Genomic DNA, 25,479 nt, shown 5'->3' on the forward strand with positions numbered 1-25,479 from the left:
TTTCTTTTACACACACACACACACATATATATATGATGGAAGAATTAGTTAATCTACTTTGCACTCCTGCTTTCCCAGTTTCAGCTCTTCTATATTAAACTGAGAAACTGTTTAACTGCTGTCTCATCTATGGTAGATCACAGGAGATGTCATCTTTCTGGGAAGTTTTGCCTACAAAAAAACCCATAGTGGTGTGAGGTAAATAACCTCCCCTCAAGTCCAGAATTTGTTCTATGGCAACACTTTGTATTGATATCACAAACAAAGAAAAAAAAAAAGCAGATGATTTTACAAACAGATTTTCAGTTATTTAAAAATGAAGCTTTCTCCTCAGTTTTTTCTCCAATATGTTCTTGATTTTTATTGATCAGTAATTCACAGTGAGGCAAGTTGACACCATCTGTGTCTCACTTAAGCTCCATTTTGTGTAGACACAGTCTTAACCAGACAGGTTTTAAACGATACTCCTCTAACTAGTAATAAGAGAACCTCAAGATTTCTCTGGAGTTGGGGGTGGGAAGCCCATCAAGAGTGCCCAACAGAAATCTAGCATGAAGATGACACTGTTTACTACTGACCAAGGATTGTAATTCTCACTCTAATGATTTATATTACAATAGCAGGATGCAGTAGACCCGGCCAGAAAGCAGGATTTTACTTTTTTGGGGCTTGGTATAAACACAAAGCAAAAAAGATCCTTTGTGCACCAAAGAGCTTATGGTTCTTTGTAAACTCTTAATGACTAACCCATCAGCTTTTCTGCTTTTTAACCACTGCTTCTGTTTTGACTTTCTCTGATTCTGCTTACTGTGGAGATCTCTGCTCCCTGAAGCCACAGAAACGGAGAAACACAGTTGCAACCCAACTTACTCATTGAGCTCTGACCGCTTAAGGAGCTCCTCAGGCTCTCTACTGAGCCACCGGCTTTCAGCTTGGGTTTGTCCAAGGAGTCGGTGTCTGGCGGAGGTGACTGTGGAGAACCCGGCATAACCCCAGGACTGGACTCCTAAAAGGGATTGAACCATTTCAGTTTGGTAAAAGTACACAGGCACTGACAAGAGTTGGTCCTTCATCTCCAAGGAAAGAGATTCTCTTTTCCTGCTCTTTATCAGACAGGATGAAACCTTCTATGTTTATCTATTTATTTAGTGGTACTCAGCTGTGGCAGAAACCTCACTTTACTAGGCATGGTAGTGGGGACAGGAGCAAACTGTCCAGTCTGAAAAAGGTAGCATTGTAAGTAGAAAGGAACATTACACAAAACTCCCAATTTAAAGGTTTTAGTGACACGTGGTATTTTTCCAGCAGTACTTGCAAGACAGCTAATACCAAATTCAGCTTTCTGAATCAGGATTTTGTTCAAAAATGAATACAAACAAATCAGACAATGCAAGTGAAATGCACAGCAATGTACTTTTTTTTTCCCCAGTGAATTGTTGACATCTTTGCTCATTTACCTTGAAGAAAAAAACCACAATAAACTGAAAATGCAGCCCGTGCATTGTATAAATACTCATGAATGCATAAATATAACAAGATTTTACTACATGTGCAATAGGCGAGACAAATTCTCTCTTCATTCAGACAAGCATTACAGGAAATCAAAAAGTGTCTCTCCTAAATTGAAATTCTGTCAGCCTCTGTGAAGCAAAGCGGTAGATACTGGTGGGCAGAATAGCTTTTGCTTGGGTTTTTTTTTTGGATACAGGAAGAGATACTGACGTATGGTCTGAGTCACGATGCCAGAAAGGTCCAAATATTCTAAAACAACTGCACCAAAAGGTTTGAAAGCAAAATAATTGTAGCTTGCATACAAGAAGAGATTTTGTGGAGAGGTATTGTCATAAAACTTTTAGATGAAAGCTATTATTTTCATGCATCAGAATCATCAGGAAAAAAAAGTAATCCCAGCATATGACTTCAGAGGTCAACTCAATCTTGGAGAGAGCTAGAGAGCAGAAGTACTGCTAACTCACTGTAAACCCATTTCTCAAAGTATTCCTTTCTTAGGCAGATTTTGCAGGGGGGCACTGCAAGGCCAGTCAGACACCAGAGCATCTTCTTATCAATATCAAATCATGTAAGACTTTAAAATGTTTTAATTGTAAACTTAAATTAAATACCCATAACTGCAGCTCTGCCCCTGAGTATGAATAAGCATTGCTAATAGTCCTACAGGAAATGGATTCTAATGTTGCAAACAGTGCACAAAACCAGTCATGTTTCTGCCTCTCTATCCTGTCTCCAGACCCTGCAGTTTGGCGTTGTTATTTCGAATGTTACAAACTGCTCCTTTTACAGGCACTAGCACTTCGCATTAATGCCAAAAGGCAGATGTGGTGGGGCACGGCTGCCCTGCCCTGTCCGGGTCTCCATCCTCCGCTGCCGGCAGCTCCGGCCACCGAGCGGCCGGTGCGAGGCCACCTGGGGGCGATGTTGGCCAGAGCCAGCTCTGCATTCTAAGCTCTGCTTTACAGAGATCAAGGGGCAAGACTGGTTTTAAACAAAGGCCGAAGAATTTCTGACGCTCCACCAAAGAAAGGAAAAAGTATAGCAGAAGGGAAAAAGGCAGCAATTGTTCCACCGAAATTCAAAGCCTGATTTACAACTAATGTACTTCAGGTTTGCCTTTAAGAATAAGTCATAAAAATCTGTAATGAAAGAATAATAGGAAAATCTTCTGTGGGATGCCGCTTTCTGACTACATTGTGCATCTGTTTTAATGGGCTGCTGCAGAGGGCAAGCTATGATGGAGAAAAAAATCTGTTATAGCAGAGAGGAACTGTGTATGTGAAATTACGGTGGGAATTTAAACTAAGGTGTAAATCCCAGATTAAATATATTACTGTGACTCCATGTCACAGATCAGTTCCCTTAATAAATACTGATGCTATATAGATAAAGAAATGAAAATACAGAGAGAGATGTGTAATACCATCAGTCACAGGCTTCTGCTGATGAGCTACTTGAATGAAATTCTTAAAATGCATTTTCATGGTTTGGCATCTATAGGATGCTATTTCACAGTGAGAGATTCTATAAGAACATAAGAATAAGCCATACTACATAGTCTTGTTAGAAATTTCTTCAGAGATGCCTTAAAACATGGGAATAAATAATGATTATCACTTCTACACTATTACGTGGATTCCATTGCAGACCTTACATACCTGTTCAGACAGAGAGCTGCTATATTTTTTAGACATCCTTTTCTTCATTGTTTCTTTTACAGACTTCACCTTTTTGCCCAGAGATATACGGGAGGCAGAGGGTGATTTGATCACTTCCTTATAAACAAAGTCTCCTTCTTTGCCCTGCAAAGTAAAACAGGGTTTAAGCCTATAAAATGTAAGCCATTTTCCCTCCTCAGTCAGCAGTCATTGCAGAGGTATCCAGCAGCATGGCATCCTGTTTACTGCTCTAAATTCACTGTTGAGACCTTGTGCAAATCACTGTCGTGGTCCACTGTAGTTTACTCCTAAGGCCTGGTTTGTATCCCTTCCTTGTGTTGGGTCTGTTAGGATGCCTTTATCCCTTTGAGTTTCAGGTAAGTATTTTGATCAAATAGAAAACTGAGGCTAAGATCTCCTGACATACAACAGTAGTTGTGGATCATGTTGGTCAATGCTACATACAATTTTAAAAGAGTAAAGATACCTCTGAGATCACAGAAACACAGAATGTTAGGGATTGGAATGGACCTCAAAAGATCATCTAGTCTAATCCCGCCACCGAACAGTAACATCTAGATGAGGTTACACAGCCAGTCCTAGCCAAATATATATCTGCCTGTATATATATATGGATACCTACATTTGGCTATCCAAATTTAATTTTTATTTTCAGACAGGCATTCAGTTAACCTCTTTTGATGACCACCTCTGTGGTTTTACTGCGGATTGTTTATAAAAAAAAAAAATACACAAAAAGCTACCAAACCCATCAACCATGGTAGAAGTTTACACTTGCACAGCTATTCTTAAACACACAACAGGGTACTGCTGAACCAAATTAGCTGGTCCATATATAGTGGATGAGAAAGGCCAGCTGCTTTGAATGCTTTTAACCTTTCCTAAACCAGCTGAAGATACCTAGCACTTACTTATGCCACAAGCACACACAAAGAATTAAGATGGATCAGTTGACATTTTGCCAGCCTTACTTTTATGATTCAGTCCTTATTCAGATTGTCTGGGCAGCATGTTCAACATGGTCTTTTGTTCTACAGTGTGTCAGGAACCACAGCAAGGAAGCTCTACAACTCCACTGGTAATGGTGCACCAAAAATCACAATGCAAAAAGAACCAAAATCTGTTTGACCAAATAGATTGACTACTGAATTTGGTGTCTGACTTGGTTCAATAATCCTTCTGAGGACAATTAAGGTATGTGAGATAACAAACCCTAAAATAAGTGTGCACTATATTCTACATAAAAGACTTAACCTTTTTTCTAAATTGATGTTTGTTTGCTATAATACACTTATGTTCTCTCAAAAGTTTCTCCAAAATTCAGCTGATACTTCATTCCTAACAATTCTATATTTTTCTCCTTTACAAGTTGTTTGTGATTAAAACATCTTTGGTAACTTTTGGTCTTTTAGAAAAAATTAAGGACAGCTCTTTGCCTTATCTTTTCAGAAATAAACCTTCCACTTAAGGGACTTAAATGTTTTCAAGAAAAACCCCTTAATCTGCATACATTATTCTGGTGCACTGCATCTCTCTCACTACTGATCCTAGTAGGGAAAAAAATAACATCTAGATTTCACACTTCCCTATATCAAAACCAATCTGAACAAAATATGCTAAAGTATCGATGCTTAAAGATAAACACTGTAAGCTTGGAAGTTAACTTTTTTACTGAGTTGAAAAATGGTGAATAAAATAACCACCCATAGTTTTTGGCCAGTTTAGGGGCAATTTCTGATGTTAACAAAAAATAATCAGAAAACCAAAAACAACCCCAAAAAGCCCAGCTAAGATAAACAAGAATATAATTCTGGCATATAAGATACTTCACAATTCAGACTTGATTCAGGTGAACGGAACCAAAGTTGAAACACAAAAGAAAAAAATATATGGGCAAAAGGAAAAAAAAAAGTTGGCAATTTCATTTGATATAATGTTCTGGCTCATTTCTGTTCTGTTATTTTTGGCCACAAGGCTGATCAGCAGTAATACTGGGATCAACATGAATAACATAAAATGGAATTAATTCTCAGGGGAAGGTTTTTTTTTCCTTTGACTCAAAGAGCTCTGAGATCGATTGTGCAGCATCCAGCACAATGAGACCCTGGTCTACTCCAGAGCTCTTAGATACGATGAGAAAACAAATAATAAATCTCTTACGTAATGACTTCCACCCAAATAACTTGCAGATCTTCAGTGAATGGAAGTTTGCCTCATCATTCCATCTTGTAAATATTTTCACCAAGAAAGTATAGTAATCGTATGTTTTGCCTGGAGTGATGCTCTGAGGAAGTCAGACATAAGAATAACCCACAGATGTGCCCCCAGATCTGGGCTTTGATCACTCTTTCCTGCTTCTTTACACATATGGCATATAAATACTCATAGACACATGGATATGGGTGGGTATGTTATTCTCAAAGCTAAGGAAGCTTGAGGTTAACAAAGATACTCTGCTTTCTTGGATCCCCAAGCTGTTATTACAGACCTAAATTACACTTCAGTCTATTATAACTCTATTGTGCATTTCATTTAACGCTATTTCAAGTCTGTTCCTTCTTGTCTTAAACTCACCATTTGGTCAGAACTGTTTCCAATATGAAGGGAACGATTTGTCAAGTCAAATCCTCCAAAGCTACAGGTTCTCTGAAAAAGAAAAAAAAAAAGATGGATACAGTTCTATCACAATGATTAGCTCGCTCAAAAAGTCTGTGATGTGGAGCACACCAGTGAAAACACAAATGTCTGCAAAAATGGAAACAAACAAATAAACAAAAGGATGGGAGATTATAAATCAAGAAATCTTTTATAAAGTAATTTGAGTGATTTATCTTTTCCAGAGACAACTCATTGGCCTAAGGTTTGCTGCTGTTTAGTCATCTATTGCCTACTCTTCTTTTTTAAAAGAAAAAGAGACTTTCTCATCTGAGCAAACTGTTGATGTTATGCATCAAGTTTTCCAGAGTGCTGGCAACTCCACCTCAGCACTCCCCCATCTGCCTTCATAAATAAGTCCACAGTAGCACTGAAACGGACAAACACCAATCTTTTAAAGCATTGAGTAACCTACCTTCTGGGAATAGCTGCATAGACTCCTTTTCCACTGAAATACAGCAAAATGCTAGAGGCCTTGTAGGGCAAGCCCTTCATAAGAGGAGGGAAAAACCAGCCCAGGTCTCCATAAGTATCGCGTTCCCAGAGACTAAGCAAGCCCTGGTTCCAGATTAGGTATTTACCATCACACCTGTGGTCTTATGTGGCTTCTCTGATACTTCCAGGAGAAAGTATGCTATGTTTACAATGCCATAACCACCTGGTGGAGTGACGCAGTTTTGGCTGAATTCATCCTGAATAAATATAGAAAATCAGCAGTAGGACACTGCTTCCCTCCCAAGAGCAGAGGGCAACCAAACTCAGTACAGCTGCATCGCCACAGCCAACAGTTTAACTGTGGCAGAGGCTTCTCTGCCAAAGCTTTGGTGCCACTTGAAACAAAGACCAGACTCCTAGAGGGCTCAAGGACAATCCAGCTTTTGCTTTGCAGTCCAGAAGGTAAAATCTTTGATTTTTTTATTTGTCCACTGAACAACCAGCTGCACAGTACTCAAGTACCTGGCTTTGCCAGAAGTCTTACAGGACAATCCAGGGAAATTAAGGTATGGCAATTCCAATTCATTTGCACAACTTAAGCTCTGGGCTCTGAGTGTGGGTTGCAGATATCTACTGTAAGTATTCTCTTCAGAGTTTCAGCTGCGACAAACAGGAGGCAGAAGATCAAACACTCACAAACCTTAAGTTCTTAGGGCCTGAACTACCCAACAGAGTAACTTCAAGGACACATTCAAACTCAGGTAAGCATCAGGTCAGACCTACCAAAGGTTGCCCAGTCAGTACTGTGATGAGAACTACCAGTCTGCTTCGACACTCTATTAGGAAGAATCAAATTCTATAAACTGTGCCACTTAACAAACAATTACACCAATTAATTCTATTAAAGTAAGCACTCTTCCTGACCTGTTCACTGTTAATCAGCACAGACATTAATAGCTTTTTAAAAGTCTTCTTTTCCAGCTTGTAAGTTGTGTGTTGTGTACATACATTACTTGGAAGACAGCTTTTGTACCCACAACAACTCTACTAGCACCCAAAGCCAGCTTTCCCTACGCCACACACACATTAAAAAGAGTGCTGTGATGTAGAATTTTTCTAAGGTGTTTTTTTTTTGTTTTGTTTTGTTTTGTTTTTCCCCAGAAGGCAATGTGATTGTGGCATAGCTTTTTAAAAATTGTTTTTGGAAAGCATTTGAGACCAACCACAAGTAATAAGATCAGCTTTTACAACACAGCACGTTTAGCTATGAGTAATGTCATCCTTCTGTGAAGAGTCCATTCTATCTTATCCTACAGTGTACGGCAATCCCAGCAACGGAGAGGACATGTGGAGCTGCTCTGAGCAAAGCTGTCTGTCAAACCAGCCAGAGCTTCTCCTAAATCAGTCTTCTCAGAGAGCAAAGTATCTGTTGGTTAAAAGCTTCTGAATAAATATATCATAATATCAATGCTTATTGTTTCATTATGGATGTCCTCATACATTTGACTTCCATCTTCAGATTCCAGTAGTGACCCTGGCAATACTGTACCCAAACAAAAGGTCTGTGGATGAGGAGAGGGATATTCAATGGAATGGCCATGCAATCAAAAGTATTATCCTTTTGGGACAAAAGAAAAACTGATGCGATTTGAAAATTTCATGCATGTCCAGGTCACTGAAACAAATATAAATGACAAAAATGAACAGCAAGGCAAGACAGAGTGACCAGTTCCACTGAATACATAGGCATTGCAATTTCCCTGAGGTTGCAGCAAACAAACGTTAAGTGTTTCTAGGAAGAAGGAGGGTCATTAGTTGAAGTTTTCCAGCTTTTTGCGGTTTCAGGAAGGAGTGTGTTGAAAAAGTTACTAAGAGCAGTGTGGCTCCACCATTTCTCTCATTCAAATGAGGCTGGAGGAGCAGCTGACTGAGGAGTTCAAGTTCCTCAACAACAACAAAACTCTATCAATTTCTTCTCCATTCGTATCTCTGTGAATAAGCAAAAGCCAACCCAGATGGTTTTAATAATGAAATTACTGTAGCGAGACTACTTATTAGAAGAACTGAAAAGCTTGTTTCTGTCACCTGTATTTACAATGGCAGTTTTATGGAGTATTTTTGTTATGGGGCATCTCTAGCACATAAGAGTATGCTCTTTTGCCTGAGATACCCCTATTGCTCAACTCGCAAAAGGAGGAGTAAGGTTTCTCTTATCATTGTAACGTCCTTATGGGAAAACAATGTCTTTTGAGTACAGTGTCTGTGAAGATTAACAGGACCATGTGAATGGCAGGGCAAGCAGGCAAAGCAGAAGAAATAGTGAAGCTGTGAAGAGAGAACGTTCATAGTACCAATTAGAAAAAAATCTACCTATTTTGTGGCCAAAGAGCAAAAAGGGAACCATGAAGGCGTGGTCACCTCCCACAGCTAACCTGTACTTAGGAGGAAAAGCTGTTTCTACGGTATCGTTCACTGGAATATCTTGCTTGACGTTATGGGTGCACTGCTGTTTCCACCCACTGAAGTAGGGAACATATCTACATTCTCAACTAGACAACAGAGTAGCTGGCTCAGCTCTGGTGATCTGGCTGGCCCCAGTGGGAAATTCCTAGGAAACTCAGCATCATGGTTAAGGGAACTATCACAACTGGGTCACACAATCAGGAAAACAGCTTTGGATCTCTCTGCAGTGCTCAAATGACTTAATTTCCCATTGCACAGCACAATATCCCTTTTGGTCACCCTTTGTTCTCTTTCCACAAGATTCTGAAGGAAGGTACCACCTTCAACTCACACTAGAAAGAAGGAGCAGTGGGCAGGGACAGAGCAGAAGGGACACTTCTTGGTGGTGGTAAGCAGCAAGCAGGAGGGCAGTGTCTACATAACATAAACCTCCCTGTTTTTCTGCAGCTGTGTGTGTAACAGAGAATACAGAGCTGGGTGGGTGAACTGGTGAGATGCAAATCAAGCAGGGGAGGGCCAATATGAGGCAATGGCAGCAGGAGAAAAACAGCACAGTTGCCTAGAGATACTCTAATCCTCCAAAAATGGTGTTCATCTCTCAGTATCCGTTTAAGAGAACACTGACTCTGAAAGCATCACATAGAATACGTTTACATCACCTCAAGGCTCCTCTGTTCACCAGTGATCTCAGTTTCTGCACTAGGTGAATTTTAAAAGCAGCATTTTGTCATATTTGCTCTCTCTCTCATTGAGTTACTCTGTACACACAGAAACTGCAGACTCAACAAAACTCTCCTCTGATGGGACTGTATCAAAGTCTTCCCCTACAGCTGAGTTACAGTGCTTAAGAGTTTCTAACAGCAAGGAAAGCAGAAGCACCGAATTTTAGTTGCAAGTATAAAGCAGAAAGTGTTGACTGCAACCCCACAGAAACTGGAAGACCACCTTCATGGCAACTCTTTGACTCACAGACTTTTGGTGGATTCTCAAGAGAACCCTTTTAGTACAGCGATCCACTGTGGCAGCCCACTTCCTCTTGGCCTCCTCATCCTCCTCCAGCAGGCATCTTCTCAGGTCCTGCTTGTCGGCCTTGCTCAGGGTCCTGTCAGTAACGGGACGCACCAGCTGTGAGAGGTTGAGGTGACTGTACAGGCTTCTCTCCACCACATAGGTAATATTGAACTCGCTGACAGAAGTGCGCCCTCGTAGCCTTCTGTTTGGGAAGCCACAACCTCCACCCCCTTTCGTTTTGTGCCGCAGTAACTGTAGGTCGCAAGTTGCAGGGGATGCTCCTTTCCTAGCAGGGCGCTGGCAAAGAAAAGCTCTGGAACAGGAATAGTTAGTATCCATTTTCTTCAATCGGATCTGCTTCCTTACACTCTGAATCTCCTCCAGGGACACCAGAAGATGGTGCTTGTGCCTGTTGCTGTCATAAAAGCAAATGCTTTCTGTACTTACCCCATGGCTCAGCGAGCCGAGGCTCTTCTTCATTTCCCCATCTGTCAAGGAGCGGCAAACTTTCTGGGTCTTCTCCTCTTCTGGGTAAGAGAAAAATGTCCCAAGTTTCTTGGGAGGCTTGATAAGGCCACGGCTATCAGTTTTGCTGAGAGTCTTCACCAGCTTCCGGTTAGCTCCCCATGTGTCAAGACTGCTGGATGAGGGAGAAGTAGTGAGTGAGTCCGAGTCGTCCTCTGGCTGCTTTTCACATGAGCCATCAAAGTAGAATTGTTTCTTGTGAACTCCAGAGTAAAGTGCTGATCTGTCATCCAGTATAGGAGAGTTGTCAAGTGAGTGCTCTTCCACACCTACAGGGGACAAAAGTAGCATAGCGCATGTCATCGTTCATAATTCTCTGTTTCCCTGTAGAGACTTACTGTATTTATTTAAGATGCCGCCTACTTAAAATGGAAGAAACCTCTTCCTGATATAAGCAGCCCAGAAGGTATTTGTGAGTGGATAAATCTAAAGCAGTTACTTCAATTTCTGAAGCGAGTTCTGCAATGAGTTAACAGCAGACAGGCGACAGCATCCCATAAGTAAACTCATCATTATTTTAAGCTCCCCTCTTTCATCTGCAGCTAAGTAAGACCAGAGATGCTCTAAGAACCTCTTAGAAGCTGAACCAGGATCTACTTCTCATGTTTTTCTTCCAATACTTGCATATAATGCTCAGCTCTAGTGAGATTACATGAGGTCAGAAATATACCCAGGTATTAAAAAAGCCCCTAGTATCTCTCAGGTCCAGTTTTTCAATATCCAGTGCTGCTGCAGAAAGCAGTATTTTCCCCAGAAAGTTATGGAGTTGAACTCCAGGATGAAATTAAAAGTTTGGGGTTTTTGCTGGGAGAAGAGACATCAATTTTAATTACACACAATTTGCTTAAACAGACGCAAAGATACAAAAGCAGGCCAAATTGCGGGTGTGCCTGCAACAGTGTCTTGGTAATGACAGAAACACTTAGTTTTCACCAAATACATATTTCACAGAAAGGGAAGAAGGCTTTCTACAGTGCAAGTACTGGAGGTGGGAAAACAGCCAGGTCTCCTTTTTGGAGTGGAAAGAAGGGAATAAGGGACCTGAAATGGCAATTCCTTTTCACATTTATCATCTAAACAACTCTTCTCTGGTGTGTTCTTCTGAACAAAGTATAGGTTCATGTATTAGATGCAATAACAAGTAGAGAGTAAACATTTGTCTCAGTTCTGCCTGACAAATTTCACAGCATTCACAGGTATGCATCAGAAACACACAGAGAAATGTGATTGTATTTATTTCTTGCCAAAATAAATTTTTTGCCTGACCCAACTTTGCCTTCATCTTTGATTGCTTCTACAGTCTTATGGTAGAGCTAAATTTGAAGCAATACCAAAACATCTATGATTTACTAAACTCAATAATAAGACACATTCCAAGATGAAAGATTACTTGCCATATACAAGCTTCCTGTCCATCTTCAATTCACTGTTGGCAAAACAGATTTAACATACATTTGCTGCAACCTAAGATGCTATTTTATCAATATAAAACTTGCTATGACAGCGAAGGGATTGTGGAGCACATCTGACACACAGCTTTCATTCGGGAGAACTTTTCTGGGGTAGGTCTGTAGACTGGAGTCTGATTTTGACACCACTTTCACTGGACTGTCCAGCTTGCTCTTCTTCCCCCTCTGTTTCCCAATTTGAACAGAAAATAGACATTCTCCTGGGACTGTATATGTGCTGATAAACAATTTAAGTCCACTGAGTAAATATGTTTTTAAACAGCTTGTAAAATATGCATTGTGTGTCAACACTATAACAGATGTTATTTGGAGTGAGTCCATGACACAAAGCCATAATGACACAGATGTCAATGTGATTTGTTTTTAAATGCTATATAAGAATGGTGCCCAGGAATTAGGAAGCTTCAGTTACTTAGCTCACTAGGAGCAGGCAAACACAAAATACATATGGATTCAGATATTGGCACATTCTAGCCTCCTTTTGTTTGCCTCGTCTCATAAACCATGTTTTTACTTCCAAGTGAACCCAGCTTTATGCACATCCTATGAGATGACAAAGCCTTTTCAGACCAAGACAGCTGCCCGGTCCAGATCTCTAGACTGGCTGTCCCTTTCACACCAGCCAGTAACACCATCATCACGCAGGAGAGAGGCTGGCTAGACCACAAATCTGCCAACAGCTTCCTGCCACATACCCAAGAAGATGCACACGTTCTCCTTAAATGCACTAGGAAGGAATCACAACACAGCTCAGCTCACTGCAAAGCTGATGGGGATCCACTAACATTGAGGGGTCCTCACAACTCTAGTGAGTACTTAAGCCAGTCTGTGCAATGAGGCTCCTAAGGCTAAGGCTCTGTTAATCTGAGTGCTCACACATGGATACAAGTCATCTAGAGTTAATTCTGCAGCACAGCGTTCCCAGGGGCTGAACTCTGCTTCTCAGTTTCCCCACCCTCCTTCTCCTCCCTTCTCTCCCCCTCTCTCTTGGCAGCAGGGCTCACTGAGGAGCCAAAGCACAAGCAGGCTCCCCCAAAGTAGGAGTTAATATTGTATTACACGAGGCAGTTGCTATCCCACAAGAATGTCTGATAGAGTTTCTGTATTTTTGCCACGGGACAATGCCATGTGGCGGAACTGCACCACCAATCAGCCACCACTCTCCCAAAACTAGCAAGAGCTTCACCTGTGTGCTGTCCCAGGCCTCACAGGAGGGAGCAACGTGTTGGTGGCTCCGCTTAACTCCTCACTGAGCCTGTGGGACAGCCGGCGGGGATTGCTCTTAGTCCCATTCTCTCCCCAGCATGAGGCATAAAACATAAACCAAGTTCTAATCTCTTAATAAGGGGCTCTCCAGTGCTGCTCTGGGAATACCAGGAGATCAGCAGTAACCACATCCCAGGCTGTCACTTTCCTCCTTCCACCATCTCAAAATGCAATTACTTGGGTAAAGCATGCTCCACAGACAAGGCAGTCTTTCTCACCGTCCCTTAAGAACACTCCACCCCTCCTCTCTCCCCCATCCTTCCACTCTCTGTCCCCTCTCAACACAAACATGTATTCACACATGCAGTTTTAACCATATGCACATTGCTTCTTACCTTCTGTACTGGGTTTTTTCATTTCTTCCACTCTTATAAGTTTCTTCCTGACTCTGCGAGTAGAATTCACCAGCTTGTGCAACCTCTTAAACTTCACCGACTCCTCTGTTTCATCATCGGATTGTTCTCTTGACTGGCAAAGAAACAAAGGGAATATTAATAAAGTAGCAGTTCCATGGCTCGCTCCTTCAAGTCATGTTAACCCAGCTCATCTGCTGCGCTGGGTCAATGCAGCTCTGTAACATTTTCAGCCCAGGTCAGACAGAAACATTAAATTACTGACGGTTTTCTTTTTTCTTTTCTTTTTCTGAAAGCATGACATACCATTTTGATTTCTAAATCTGTGCAACGTAAGATCCTAGGCATTGAAATTCATTCCTGCCCTTGTCCTTCTTCCCATGCATTGTGTAATAACTACTTCCACGTCCTCTCTCAGTAAGTTTCAGGCAGGGCTCTTTCCCAGGGCTCTTCTTACCATACCAGTTATGCTCCTGCGGTTTGGGTCAGTCACTGGTCTGTCTGGCATCTCAGGACTTGCTGTTTAAACCTGGTTATAAACAGCTTCTCCAAACTGAATCTTTGTCATTGACGACTTCTCTTTTTTTTTTTTATCCCCCAGTCTTCCCAGAAAATCAAAACCAGAAGCACAAGAAAGAAATGGGAAGGAAAAGGAAGGAGGAGACCTCATCTGCCTCGCTCACAAACTGCCACAGCTACAAAATCTTCCTTTCTTCCTCCCTGTACTCCTCCTGAAGGCTCTCGGGGCTGGAATTAAGATGGACACAGCATTTCTCCAGCACTGACCAAGGGAAAACTCTGACCTTTTCAGATATACAGTGCAGTCCATATTCCCCAGCATCCCGTCTCGTTTTGCATCTGATCCAGCATGCTCAGTTCCAGCTGTTTTCCCTCAAGTATCAAACATTACAGAGACAAAAAAAAATTCCCCTCTTTCCAGCAGCAGTGACACAACAAGCTGAAACAATCCATGCCTTGTGAACGAGAAGACGACTTCGATTTTCGAGCCAGATCCAATGTTCAGTGTGCTACTTCCTCTGTTTTAATCAGTTCAGAATGTGGAAAGCGGTGGGGGGAAGGGAAGAGAAGGGGAGAGGCGGCCAGCAGGGCTCTATGGCTCAGCCAGGACAGCCCTGGCACTGCGTGCTGCTGCACATTCCTGTGCATGGTGCGGGCTGCAGCTGGAGCGTGGTATGGATCGTATACCTTACTTTGTTTCCACCCACGGTCCCAGCCAATTCACCGCATTCCTAATGGTTGGCTCTAAAACCCACGTGCAACTTCCTGTCGGCACAGCTATCTGGGTTTCCACAGCACGCTCATCCTTTTTGATTCCTTCTCCCTAATTAAACTTTTTAAAAAGAAAAACCCTCAACAAGTACAAGCCAAAAAAAAGAAAGGAAAAAAAAAGCGCCACCCTCTCCTCTTCCTCCACAAAAATGCTGTCTTTTCTTACCCAGAGGCTGAATAAAAGACAGCCCAAATATAAAAAACACTTTCTGCTTTTCTAAGACACTTAAATATGAGGATGTGGTAATATCAGTAGATGCCATGGGGCAGGACACCAATTAGCAGCTGCAGATGCACATGTACAATTTCAAAGGCACGAACAGTGCCTAAAGGAGCTGGGGCAGCTTGGAAAGCTGACCTCACTGGCACGCACCTCACAAGGCCAGCAGAACCACACCAGAGCAAACTTTAGCCACTTTCTGCAAGGACACTGCCAATTACCTATTTCCCATGAACTTCATGTTACTCCAAAACAAGAAGGAATTGCCATTCTGCCATCTGAGAGCCACAGGAATGTATTTATTATGGGTACAGGCTGGCTAGGTAATTAATAATCTTCCTTTGGGAAAAACAGGGCTGTAAAGAGGAGTACCATACTTGTTTATATCAAGATAAATTAAGCTGCAAGATGAGCATTAGTTCAGAGATTATGGTTGGGACAGCTTAGCAACATGTCAAACAATAAGACAGATATATTTAGATAAGATGACGAATAGATTATTGACCATAATCAAGAAGTTGAGTCAAGACTTCTTAGGCCATTAAGCGCATCCTGGCAAGCAACCATCATGCATACTCTGCACTCAAAATATTTTTATATTAAATGCAATTGCTCTAAGTCATTGCTTTCCTTCATAGCTTTTGATACACCCTTGGTTTGCAAGACCATCTGTAGAACTGTGAGCTCTGTACAATTTAGAGAACAGCTCATACCTGGTCCTCCCACATAGGGTTTCATCAAAGAACAGACAACCAGTCTTACTGACATCCGATAAAGAACTGTCCCCCCTCAGGGTTATGAAGAGTCAACAGTGACAACAAAAGCTTTTACAATGTCTGACATTTGCATTCACTACTATTACCGTGAAAGTGAACACCAAAATAGCTTCAGCGCAACATACTGTCATCAAACTCCAGCGGATAGTACATGGGTTCCCCACCACACTCCAGAACAAATAAAGTCCCATCATAATCAAGCACTAGCTGGTTTTGCCCACTGCTTCAAACCCTGGCACCCTTTGAACAAGGGTCCTCTGCAGGTAGTGACAGGTCCCTCCTAGCACTGGTGCTCAGCCGAGGGAGGTGAGAACAGCTCGTGCTTAACAACAGGAGTGGCCAGATAATGGGTTGACTGAAAACAGAATCAGCCCCTCTCCCACAGCCTATTTCCTATCATATTGGGCAGCATGTGGCATGGAAAGTCTTCTGTAAAGGAAAATGATGGCTAATAAGTTTATGCAAAAAGGCCTGAAAATGTCGGTGACTATGCCAGTGGTGTTGCTCAGGAAACTTTGTCAAATAATGCTGATTCCCTGAAAACAAAACCTTTTTGAAAAAGAGTTACTTTCAATTCACTTCCTGTTTTTGAAACAATTTTTTTTTTAAAAGGCCTTGAAATTATCAAAACTTTCCATTTTGGCACATGGGAAACAGAGCTTAATTTTCCAGCTCAAGTAATGCTTTCTTTTACAGCCAATTTTAAACAGAAAACAGAAATGTAAAGCATTCAGGCTGTAAGCGACATATTTGGAAATCATTGAACTTCGACGCTTTGACTTCCCCGACCCCCTCTACCCTCCCCCTCTTCCACCGTGACTGAATTGTTTTCTTTGGTGGCTGTCCCTGACTTCAGATGGGAAAATCACCCCAATCTCCCTAACGCATGGTGGGCTGGGAAAATGGCTTCTTGGACAGCTCTAGCATCCAGGCTTTGGCCCGAGGCTTTGATGCTGCCAGCTGCTGTCAGCCCCCCTTGCACCCTCTCCCCACTTCACATGCGTTTTGGTGTGCGACAGCACTGCAAAGGGGCAGTCATGGTATGTTAAAGATAGAATGATGTGTCTGCAAGAGGCTACGCTGGAGGCTTCCCAGCATGGGAGGAGGCCATGCTGCACCGCCTCCACTAATGTCTCCCTCCTGGCCCCTGGCTCTCCCGTCAGACCAAACCTTGGCATCCTTAATGTCCTGGTAAAACAGTCGAGGCCCCTCCATCTCCCTATTCCCCCCAGGGTGCCACTGGAGCAGGCCTCTCCCTGCACTCCAAGGGGAAAACAAATGGATTTGCAGTACTGTAAATAGGAACAACTTAACTTCCATCCCCTCCGCTTCAAATTTTTCCATCATGTGAAAGCCCCCATATGGCTCAACTTTTTAATTATTTTGGCTAATGCTGTATGTAGTAATTCTGTGGTGAATGCTTAAGTGTTTCATTTCTGGTTTCCAGGGCAACATTACATCAGATTGCAGACAGCTGGCTCCACAGCCTTAAACTATAACCAACTGGCCAAGTCGATGCACAAAAATCGCGCTCGCTTTCAAGAGAGAGCACAGGGCTGGGCTGGGCAAGCCTGCGAGGCTAGGGGGGCTGCCGGGGAGCCCGTGAAGCCTCAGGGGCTGAGGGGGCTGCAGGGGAGCCGGCAAAGCCTGCGGGGCCCTTGGTGGGGCTGGGCCGGGTGGAGCCGCCTTCCCCCGCACCGCTTGGAGCAAGTGCATCCCCGACACATCTGCAATGCTCTCACGGTGCGGAACCCCGCCAGTTTGGAGAGCTCGGCTACACAAACGCGTGAAGGACTACAGGGAAACAGGGACTAAATTAAGAGCATCTGGAAAGACCCAGGACTGCATGCAGAGGACTGCAGCCACCACGTACCACACGGCTGGAAAACTGTGGAGAGGCCAAGGCCCATCCCCACCACCCAGCTCTTCCTCGCTAACAAATGAGGACACAAACCTATGAAGGCTATCAAGTCCAGGAGAGATCAACTTCCTCTCCCACCTCTAGTGTCTCTTCTGCTTGGAATACTTCTCCTAATTGTGCACGTCTAAAGGCCATGCTTTGCATCATCTCATATGTAAGATCAAAGCAAAAAGCCTTACGTTCAAGAACAAATAGGAAATTAGCACATGCACTTTGATATTCAAGGAGCTCTCTGTAGTTCTGTCTTCTTTGCTTTCTCTCTCACTTTCCTCATGCAGGCTGCTGGCTGCTCTGCAGGCAAGGCACAAGCAGTGCTCTGCCGCTCTCTAACATTCAGCCCATTCCACACACCATAGAAATAACAAACCTAACCTCCCCCTTTGAATTAGTGCTTCACACACGCACACACACACACACACACACAACTAACATTTATTAGAGTACTTGGAATTAATTGGCAAAATGTAAACCAGAAGTAAATTTTCGGCAGGGCTATGTTTGGAAACACTTCAGGGTTATAGCAGCAGCACTTAAAAACACAAGATAGGCAAAGCCTGCTAGTCAGGTCCTAATAAAAATGTTTAAGAAACACTAGGACAATATCCAGTTATAGCCATCCTAACTGTTTAATCCTTTTCAGCTCCATAAACAAAAACATACGTGACTTTTACATGAGCTGTGTGAAGCCATTTAGAGACATTAAAACTTTACAATTTGCTTTATGCCCAGTAATAATTCAACCTCAAACTGAAATATCTAGTAAACCTCCCATCTAAGAAACCAGGAAATCTCTTAATATCTTATTAAGTCTAAGCTGCAGTTATTTTTGGCTATCAGACAATTCTTGTTCAGCAAAGTGGGGCAAAAATACACATTCAGACTCATGGGCATATCATATCACATCCCCCAGTCCTGGCTAGCTCACTTCAGAACTACAAGCTCTATAGTAAATGCAAAGAGATTTTGCTGTTCCCTTCAGGAGATGTGGCTACACGTGTCCTTTCTTCTCTAACAGACTTTACATCTGCCAAAAAACTCCAACCATTCCAACTTTTTTTTTCAAGTTTTATTAAACATGCCTGGATAAAGTCAGAGACAGGAAAACAAAACAGAAAAGAACTTAAAAGCCCAAGGAAAGGAAGAGGAGAACTGAGAAAAGCGATGCATGCTGTGCTGTGCCTAAGAATAACCACAAAAGCCTCTTCTCTTTCCACCTCTCTGAAACAGGAGGTGCATCCTCTCCACATCACGCTACATGCTCAGTGACTTACCAGCTTCGGCATTTATAGGCCTAAAGCTCAGTTTCGAGTAATTCCCCCTGAGTCCTCAACTGCTGTCAGCTTCGTAACCCTAAAATTTAGGATTGGACCCTTCTTCTTAAGTACTGTATTCACTCCGAATCCTGCGCACAAAATGCCTCTTCTCTGGAGTTACATTATCAGACACCAAACTGGCTCCGATTCCAGCGCTGGATATGTAAAGAAGAAAAAAGCGTGATGCTGGACTCAATTAGCTGTTTTCTGCTCACTGATTGATTCCCCCAGTTACTCGCTAGCTGCATAACTTGCAAGAAAGGCATAAGTCATCGGCTCTAAGCAAATCTTCTATTCACCACAAGGAAAAAAGGGAGTGTTGTACATGGCAAACAATCCCTGTTTTCACTGACGAAGGCTTGCTGACCTCTTGCTGGCCTCCAGTTCCTTAATTACTGTCTATGGAATTTCAGTGAAAGAAAAAAAAATACAGAGAATCTCTGCAAAGCCAGGATGAAGACTGACCCTCAAACACGACCGCTAGAGTGGAGGCTGTGTCTATAGGAAATATCACTTAAGCCCTTTACCAGGCTTTTAAAATTTTTTACTTTTAAATTCTTTTGACAAAAAGTCCTCCTGAGAATTTCCCTTTATAAAGGGCTAATTTGACAGAAAAATAAACCTTGCTTAGATATTTTTTAAATTAGTGAACTTAGATACTCAACCCTCCCTTGGTTTCAGTGCTATAAAAAAGAACATCACAAAAAACTGGAAAGGCAAATTATGTTTCATTCGGAAATCTCAGACTGGTCTAGAATTAGACACGTTGTTGCTATATGAAGCATTGTTGCATGACTTTGAACTTCTCTTCTTTCTACACTGGGCTCAGACTTCCCCTCCTAAGAAACACGCTGATACGCTCGATTAAACTGGCACTCCTCTTACAGTCAGCCATACCTAATCCCAAACCTTGGGACAAATCCAGAATTTGGACAATTCTTCTTGGAGCACAAGAAAACACAAATCAAAACCTCTATGAATTAGGAGCACTGCTATCCAGTGGTGGAAAGCAGTAGCAAAGGCAAACCATGACAGCACCCACTTAAGACAAGAAAAGATTGCCCTTACTCGGGACCATATAATCAATGACCAGCTAATCTGGGTTCTCCACAGATCAGTCACACTGAGAAATCACCGCAGGGCTAAACATCTACTTATTTTGACAACTAGCTGATTTCAATAAGCCACCTAGCCAAATATCCTTTTTAAATTTATCCACGTTTGTACTACTGACCGTACTCAGCTTCTCTACTCCCTAGTGGTCACGTAAACTTGATTTACTGGTGCAATTCTTACCCTTGAATTACTTCAGCCCCAAAACTCCAATGTAAAACCCTAAGGAAAATTCTAAGGCTCAGATAAAACCAGCTAGTGTTCTCCAATTTCAATAACATACCAGCCCACACGAAGTGAAACATGACAGTGACTTCCTTGAAATGTATCCCAAATTCCCTTAAAAGTTCACGGCCATGAGTGAAATTGATCTAAGTTTGGGGCTTGCAACTTGAGTTTTGAAGGTTTTGAGTGTCATTAAGGAAGTTTCACAAACCTCTAGTCCTTGCACAGGCTGTTTATAAAAAAGTGTGTAAAGCTTATATGTGATAATGCACATCGTATCCTGAGGTTACGAATAAAGACCTCCAAAATTTTCAAGACAATTAACAGAGGTCATAAATGTTTTTGCCCCTTGACTTAAGTAACTGCAAGTGGATGAACTGTAAAGGCTGTGTGAGTTTAAAATGAGCAGTTGCAGTATCAGCCTCCCCAGGTAAGCTGAAGGAAACAACAACCCCAAGTCTGGGTTTAGTCTGTGATTACTTAGAAGGAAATCAAAGGAGCATCCAATGGCTACTTTGGTGAAAGATGTATTACACATTAGCTGGTGACGACACTGCTTGCTGAAATTAGTGGGAAATATTTGTCATAAGTAACAAGAGAACAAAAATTTAATTCTCCCAGGAGGTCTGTCTTGATACTAGAATAGCTGCTTAGGCAAATTCCTAGATGTTAACTGTTTCCAGGTTTCTGTTAAATAATTTAGAGAAGCACATTGCCGATGTTTGCATCTGCAAGCCAGACCCATTTCCTCATAGCAAAGTGTTTCTCTCACTGATTAGCATAATTAATTTTAATGACATTACAACTGTATTCATGTACCACTTGTCATAGGTATATGTGGCAGAATGAAGCTCTGCATTACATTATCCTGTATCTGTTACAATACAGCATTCCTTTCCAATTCTCTAACAAGGCACTCTCAAACATATCTTGTGTTTTGGCAAGTCTAACAGGGTCTGGGAAGAATCCCTATTCTTTGGTGCAGGCTGCACTATTAATGTACGGAGTACAGCACTGGTGCTGGAAACCAACATGAAATACAGTGAAATTTGTGTCAGAGGAAAAAAAAGAAAAAAAACAATAGAAGAGGATAGCCCTTTAGTGAAGGGTATAGTAACTTAAATCACATTCTGATAGTATTTTCAAACAATCAAACTATTAATGTTACGGTCTTAAGTGCAAGGAAGGAAAACACCAGTGGCGGGGAGCAGGGGCAAGTGGTAACTAACAGGAGCACAATTAAAATTTTCTATTGTACCACAAGTAAAGATTATTCAGCCTGGGTCTGCCAAATAGGGCAGTGAAACACATGGCTTTTGAGATTCCTAATTCTCGAACTGAGCAAGGCTTTGTTCCAACTTAATAGGCTTGGTCTTAGAAAAGACGGGGCTAGTGAAACCACATTATGGATTACAGCATCTCCTGCTGGCTGATGCATGCCGGGGGAAGTCATTGGAAAAAGCTGTTACAACCATCCCCCACCCTCTAGCAGAGAAATCAAGCAGCTGCCCAAAGGCAAAAAGGTATAAAAAAAGCTAAATAATGTGTTAGAATGAATACTAAATTAATTTGCCTTCCCACCTCTCACCCTTCCCAATTACGTGGCCAAACATTTTGTGGTAAAGTCAGTCAACAGGGCTTGTCTGAAAGCAGTCAAAACAGAAGTGGTTATGAACATTGCTTAATTACAGTCACTGCCTGCATGTTACTGTAGGCTCTCTGAGTCATGAGAGCAGGACGATTTTTCTCGAAGACCTTACGACAGACTAATTATATCCAGCCTTCACATCCGCAGGAGCAACTGGCAGAGAGTGGGAGGTTTACTTGGGCTGTGTTACTGTCAACTGCTCAGTACAACCCTGTGGTGACAATTTAGTTCCACCAGGGACACATGCCTAGCCAAGTGGTATCTGATGACAACATGGGCAAGTCTTGCATGTTAAGTAATGCTTAAAGAAGTGATATAGTTTTATTCCTAAATAAATGCATATCTCCTGCAAATTCTAAAGCGTTCTGGAAATTTTCAAACCAAATAGGTAAAAGACTCCTTAGAGCATTCTACAAAACTAAATATAAACACATTGATGGTCTCTTACTTTGCTATCATCATTCCACAGCACTGACCTTAAAAACTTTGTGTTGTGTCCTGGGAACTGTATGTTTCTCTCATGAAGTTTTTTTTATTACTATACCCATGGGAAATCCTGCTCTTATACATGCATAGAAAAGGGGGAAAGATATAAGCTGTATTCTTTCGCTACTAGCTTTTGACTGAGAGGTGCTGGACACCATCCCTGAGATCAGTGGGAAAAAAAATAACTTTAAAAAACTGGTAAGTCCTGTGACAACAGAAAACCAAGGCTAACATAGTGCATGGCTTTCAAAATGCTCAAAGTATCCATGTTGCTTCAGTTTAAACACTACGACTGAAATAAAAAAAAAAACAACCCACACCTCATCATACCCTGGTCTTCATTGATATTGAGCTTACTTCTACCAAGTTCTAACAAGATAAACTGATTATACCAAAAGAAGGGCTTAACAAACAATGCAGTAATGACTGTAACAGTCCTGTAGTATGAGTAATGATAATGTTAACAAATGGTTAAAGTTTTTAAGAAGCTATCAGTAACACGAATAAAAATAAATTCAAAAATTGGTGCATTTAGAAAGCATCCACAATCTGAATCACTGAAATACGGTATAACGCTGAATAATGTGGATTGGCTGTAGTTACACTTAGATTTACTCTCCACGTAATTGGTGCTACAGAAGTTACACTGTAATTATTTCTTTTCTACCTACTCTTCACACTTACCAAACAATGCAGTAATGACTGTTGTGAGTCAGAGATAATTCTATCAGACTTCGCCTTTTGTCAGAATCAGCTTTGTACCATAGCTAATACAATCCTGATCCAACAGCTTCAGCATCTCTCAGATTGAAATGAATAGGACCCCAAGTCCGTTCTTGTCTGTTATTCTGCCTTTGACAATGGTAGCAGACACAAATCCAATACTGCACACCCTTTCAACTTTTAGCCCCATTTAATGATTTGGTAAATGAAAATGTCCTCAGGAAACAATACGAAGGACAGAAGCAAGTAAAGATTACTACACACCAGCTAGAGCTGTCACTGTGTGGACTTGATTTGCTGCTGCCTTTTATGAAGTGGATTAGTATAAGACAGCAAAGGGTGGCAAAATAAGGGGGGGTTTCCCCCAGCACCAGCTTCTTGGCACATGCAGACGTGCATGGCACAACTCCAGGTCTGCACAACTGCTGCCACTCTCCCCAGCGAAAACAAAGAGGGTGCCATTTTCTTACTGGTAACACTGCTGTGCTGCGAGCCTTGGATAAAGAGGTATTGGGAGGGCAGGGAGGTAAAACAGCACTGTGGGCTTCTCACCACACACCCGCAGGCCAGACTGTGGGAGGGAGATGCTGTTTCTGCTTTCCCTGCTCATAAATTTTATGGCCTCTCTCCTTAGGCTGCTCAGCACCTTGTGGCAGGTGGGGAGGTCTCGGGGGAGTGTGGCAGAGGCCACTGCGACTCCCTTCAAACAAAAGCTGGCCTGGAAACTCGCATTAATGAGCTCTGGATGGCTGACCATTATCCGCTGATCAAAACTGAAACACAGAAGCCTGATGAGACCAACAAAACAACTCAGTCTAGGCATAATTGCAATTTCATTTAACTTGCATCTGCAGAAACTGCCAGCAAAGTTAATTAGTGGCTTGTTTCAGTGGCAGCACAGGTATGATACACACTTCTGTCACTACCTCTCTGCTGATTCTCTCCTTTCCCCCACTCCTGCACCAAACACGTCCACTGGTACCAATTAGCTGTCTTTCAGCAGAGGACACAGGGAAAGATTTATACTGGTTTCTCCTAAGCTGGGCTGGAGCCGTACCAGGAGGGCTCTGGGGACAAAGCAGCCCTGGTGTAGATGAACTGAGAATTCCAGCACCCAAAAGTTATCAAACAAGCTTCTATCTATCTTTAAAAAGCACAACAGGCACCTCAGTGTAAAGAAAGAATGTGATAGAATTTTGAAGTCCTCTCTTTCCCTGGACTTTCTGACTCCTGAGGACAAATAGGCCCTTATCTAAAATCCAGAAAAGGATCCATTTGTAATCTGCACCTGCTTTACATCCCAGCACTTGGCACAAAGCAATGAAAGCTTGTCTAGTGTTACTGTGAGCAGCCTTCATTCCAATAGAGATGAAATGTAAATATTCAGAAATAAATTTGTAAAAAAATGATGAGGCGTTTTAGACTTTTGATACATCTGACTAAAAAGAAAAACAGTTTCAACAACACTCCCACATTAGCAAATAAATAACACACATACTTTGTTGTGAAACAAAGGCACCACAGTAGTGAGACCGAAAGCTATAAAGTGCTCAAGGGGCAGAGAACCAGGTCACCTACTGCCTTGGCAATGCCTTTGTTTGTTTGTTTTAAGAACAAACAGGATATACAATTAACAGCACAGCAATGACATTGGGCTACCTCCCTTCGGATGCTGAGAGGATGACCCTTCAGTCCTTAGTGGTTCATCTTTAAAGTTTAGTCTTGTAAGGGCATGAAATGCAAGATTTTGCTTCCTGGTATAGTAATTTAAAAGAGGAGGAGTTAGGAAAAAGAATTCTTAAATCAAACTTTAAAATGAGTTAAAGATCAACACCAGTGATGTTAGTCATAAACACATGACAGCTATACAGATTAAAAAAAAAAAAAAAAAAAGGTCGTCTTTTTTTTTTTTTTCCTAAAAAGGAAAATGACAACAACTAATAATATTTACTCTGTAGATGTTATCTTGTAGGTGGCTGTTCTTATGCTGTGGGCAGAGTTGACATCAAAGCAACGGAGTACTTAATGGAGTACTTAAACCCTTGGAATACTCCAGACATTCTGCCTTCATTTTTAGATTCTCTGATTGCTTAATTACTTAGATTCTACCTTTTTTTTTCTGAAATGTAGTCATTAGGCAAAGCTAGACCAAGATTCTCCACAAAAACCTAGTGACTCATCTTCCTAAGTCCTCCTAACTACCAGCAGGTCTCTCTGCCTGCAAAGATAAAATGAGGAGGGAAAAAAAAGCTGTTATACTAGTGTCTTGGTATCTCTTAAAACCCTAAGGTTACCAAACAAATGTATAGCAACTGAAAAAAAAAATTCTTTTCCTAAATTTGCCCAATGTGCAATTTGCTTTTATCATTCATGTGCACAAAATGTTTACAAAATGA

The 25,479-nt window shown here is 41.8% G+C and overlaps 1 protein-coding gene across 3 annotated transcripts in view; it reads right to left on the bottom strand.

Annotated features, from left to right (window-relative positions):
* SASH1 (SAM and SH3 domain containing 1) overlaps positions 1-25,479 on the bottom strand; it is a gene marked incomplete at both ends in the record, with an annotated part of 539,456 nt that overhangs the window by 14,028 nt on the left and 499,949 nt on the right. For 2 of the 3 annotated variants that reach the window (XM_080342260.1, XM_080342258.1), the window contains 5 exons: positions 871-1,006; positions 3,171-3,314; positions 5,766-5,837; positions 9,714-10,549; positions 13,351-13,483. In XM_080342260.1, the coding sequence (XP_080198386.1) occupies positions 871-1,006; positions 3,171-3,314; positions 5,766-5,837; positions 9,714-10,549; positions 13,351-13,483 (1,321 nt within the window). The remainder of the gene's footprint in view (positions 1-870; positions 1,007-3,170; positions 3,315-5,765; positions 5,838-9,713; positions 10,550-13,350; positions 13,484-25,479) is intronic. The other variant, XM_080342259.1, reaches the window with a different exon arrangement.

This window comes from Nesoenas mayeri, assembly GCF_963082525.1.
Source record: "Nesoenas mayeri genome assembly, chromosome: 3".
Taxonomy (NCBI): domain Eukaryota; kingdom Metazoa; phylum Chordata; class Aves; order Columbiformes; family Columbidae; genus Nesoenas; species Nesoenas mayeri.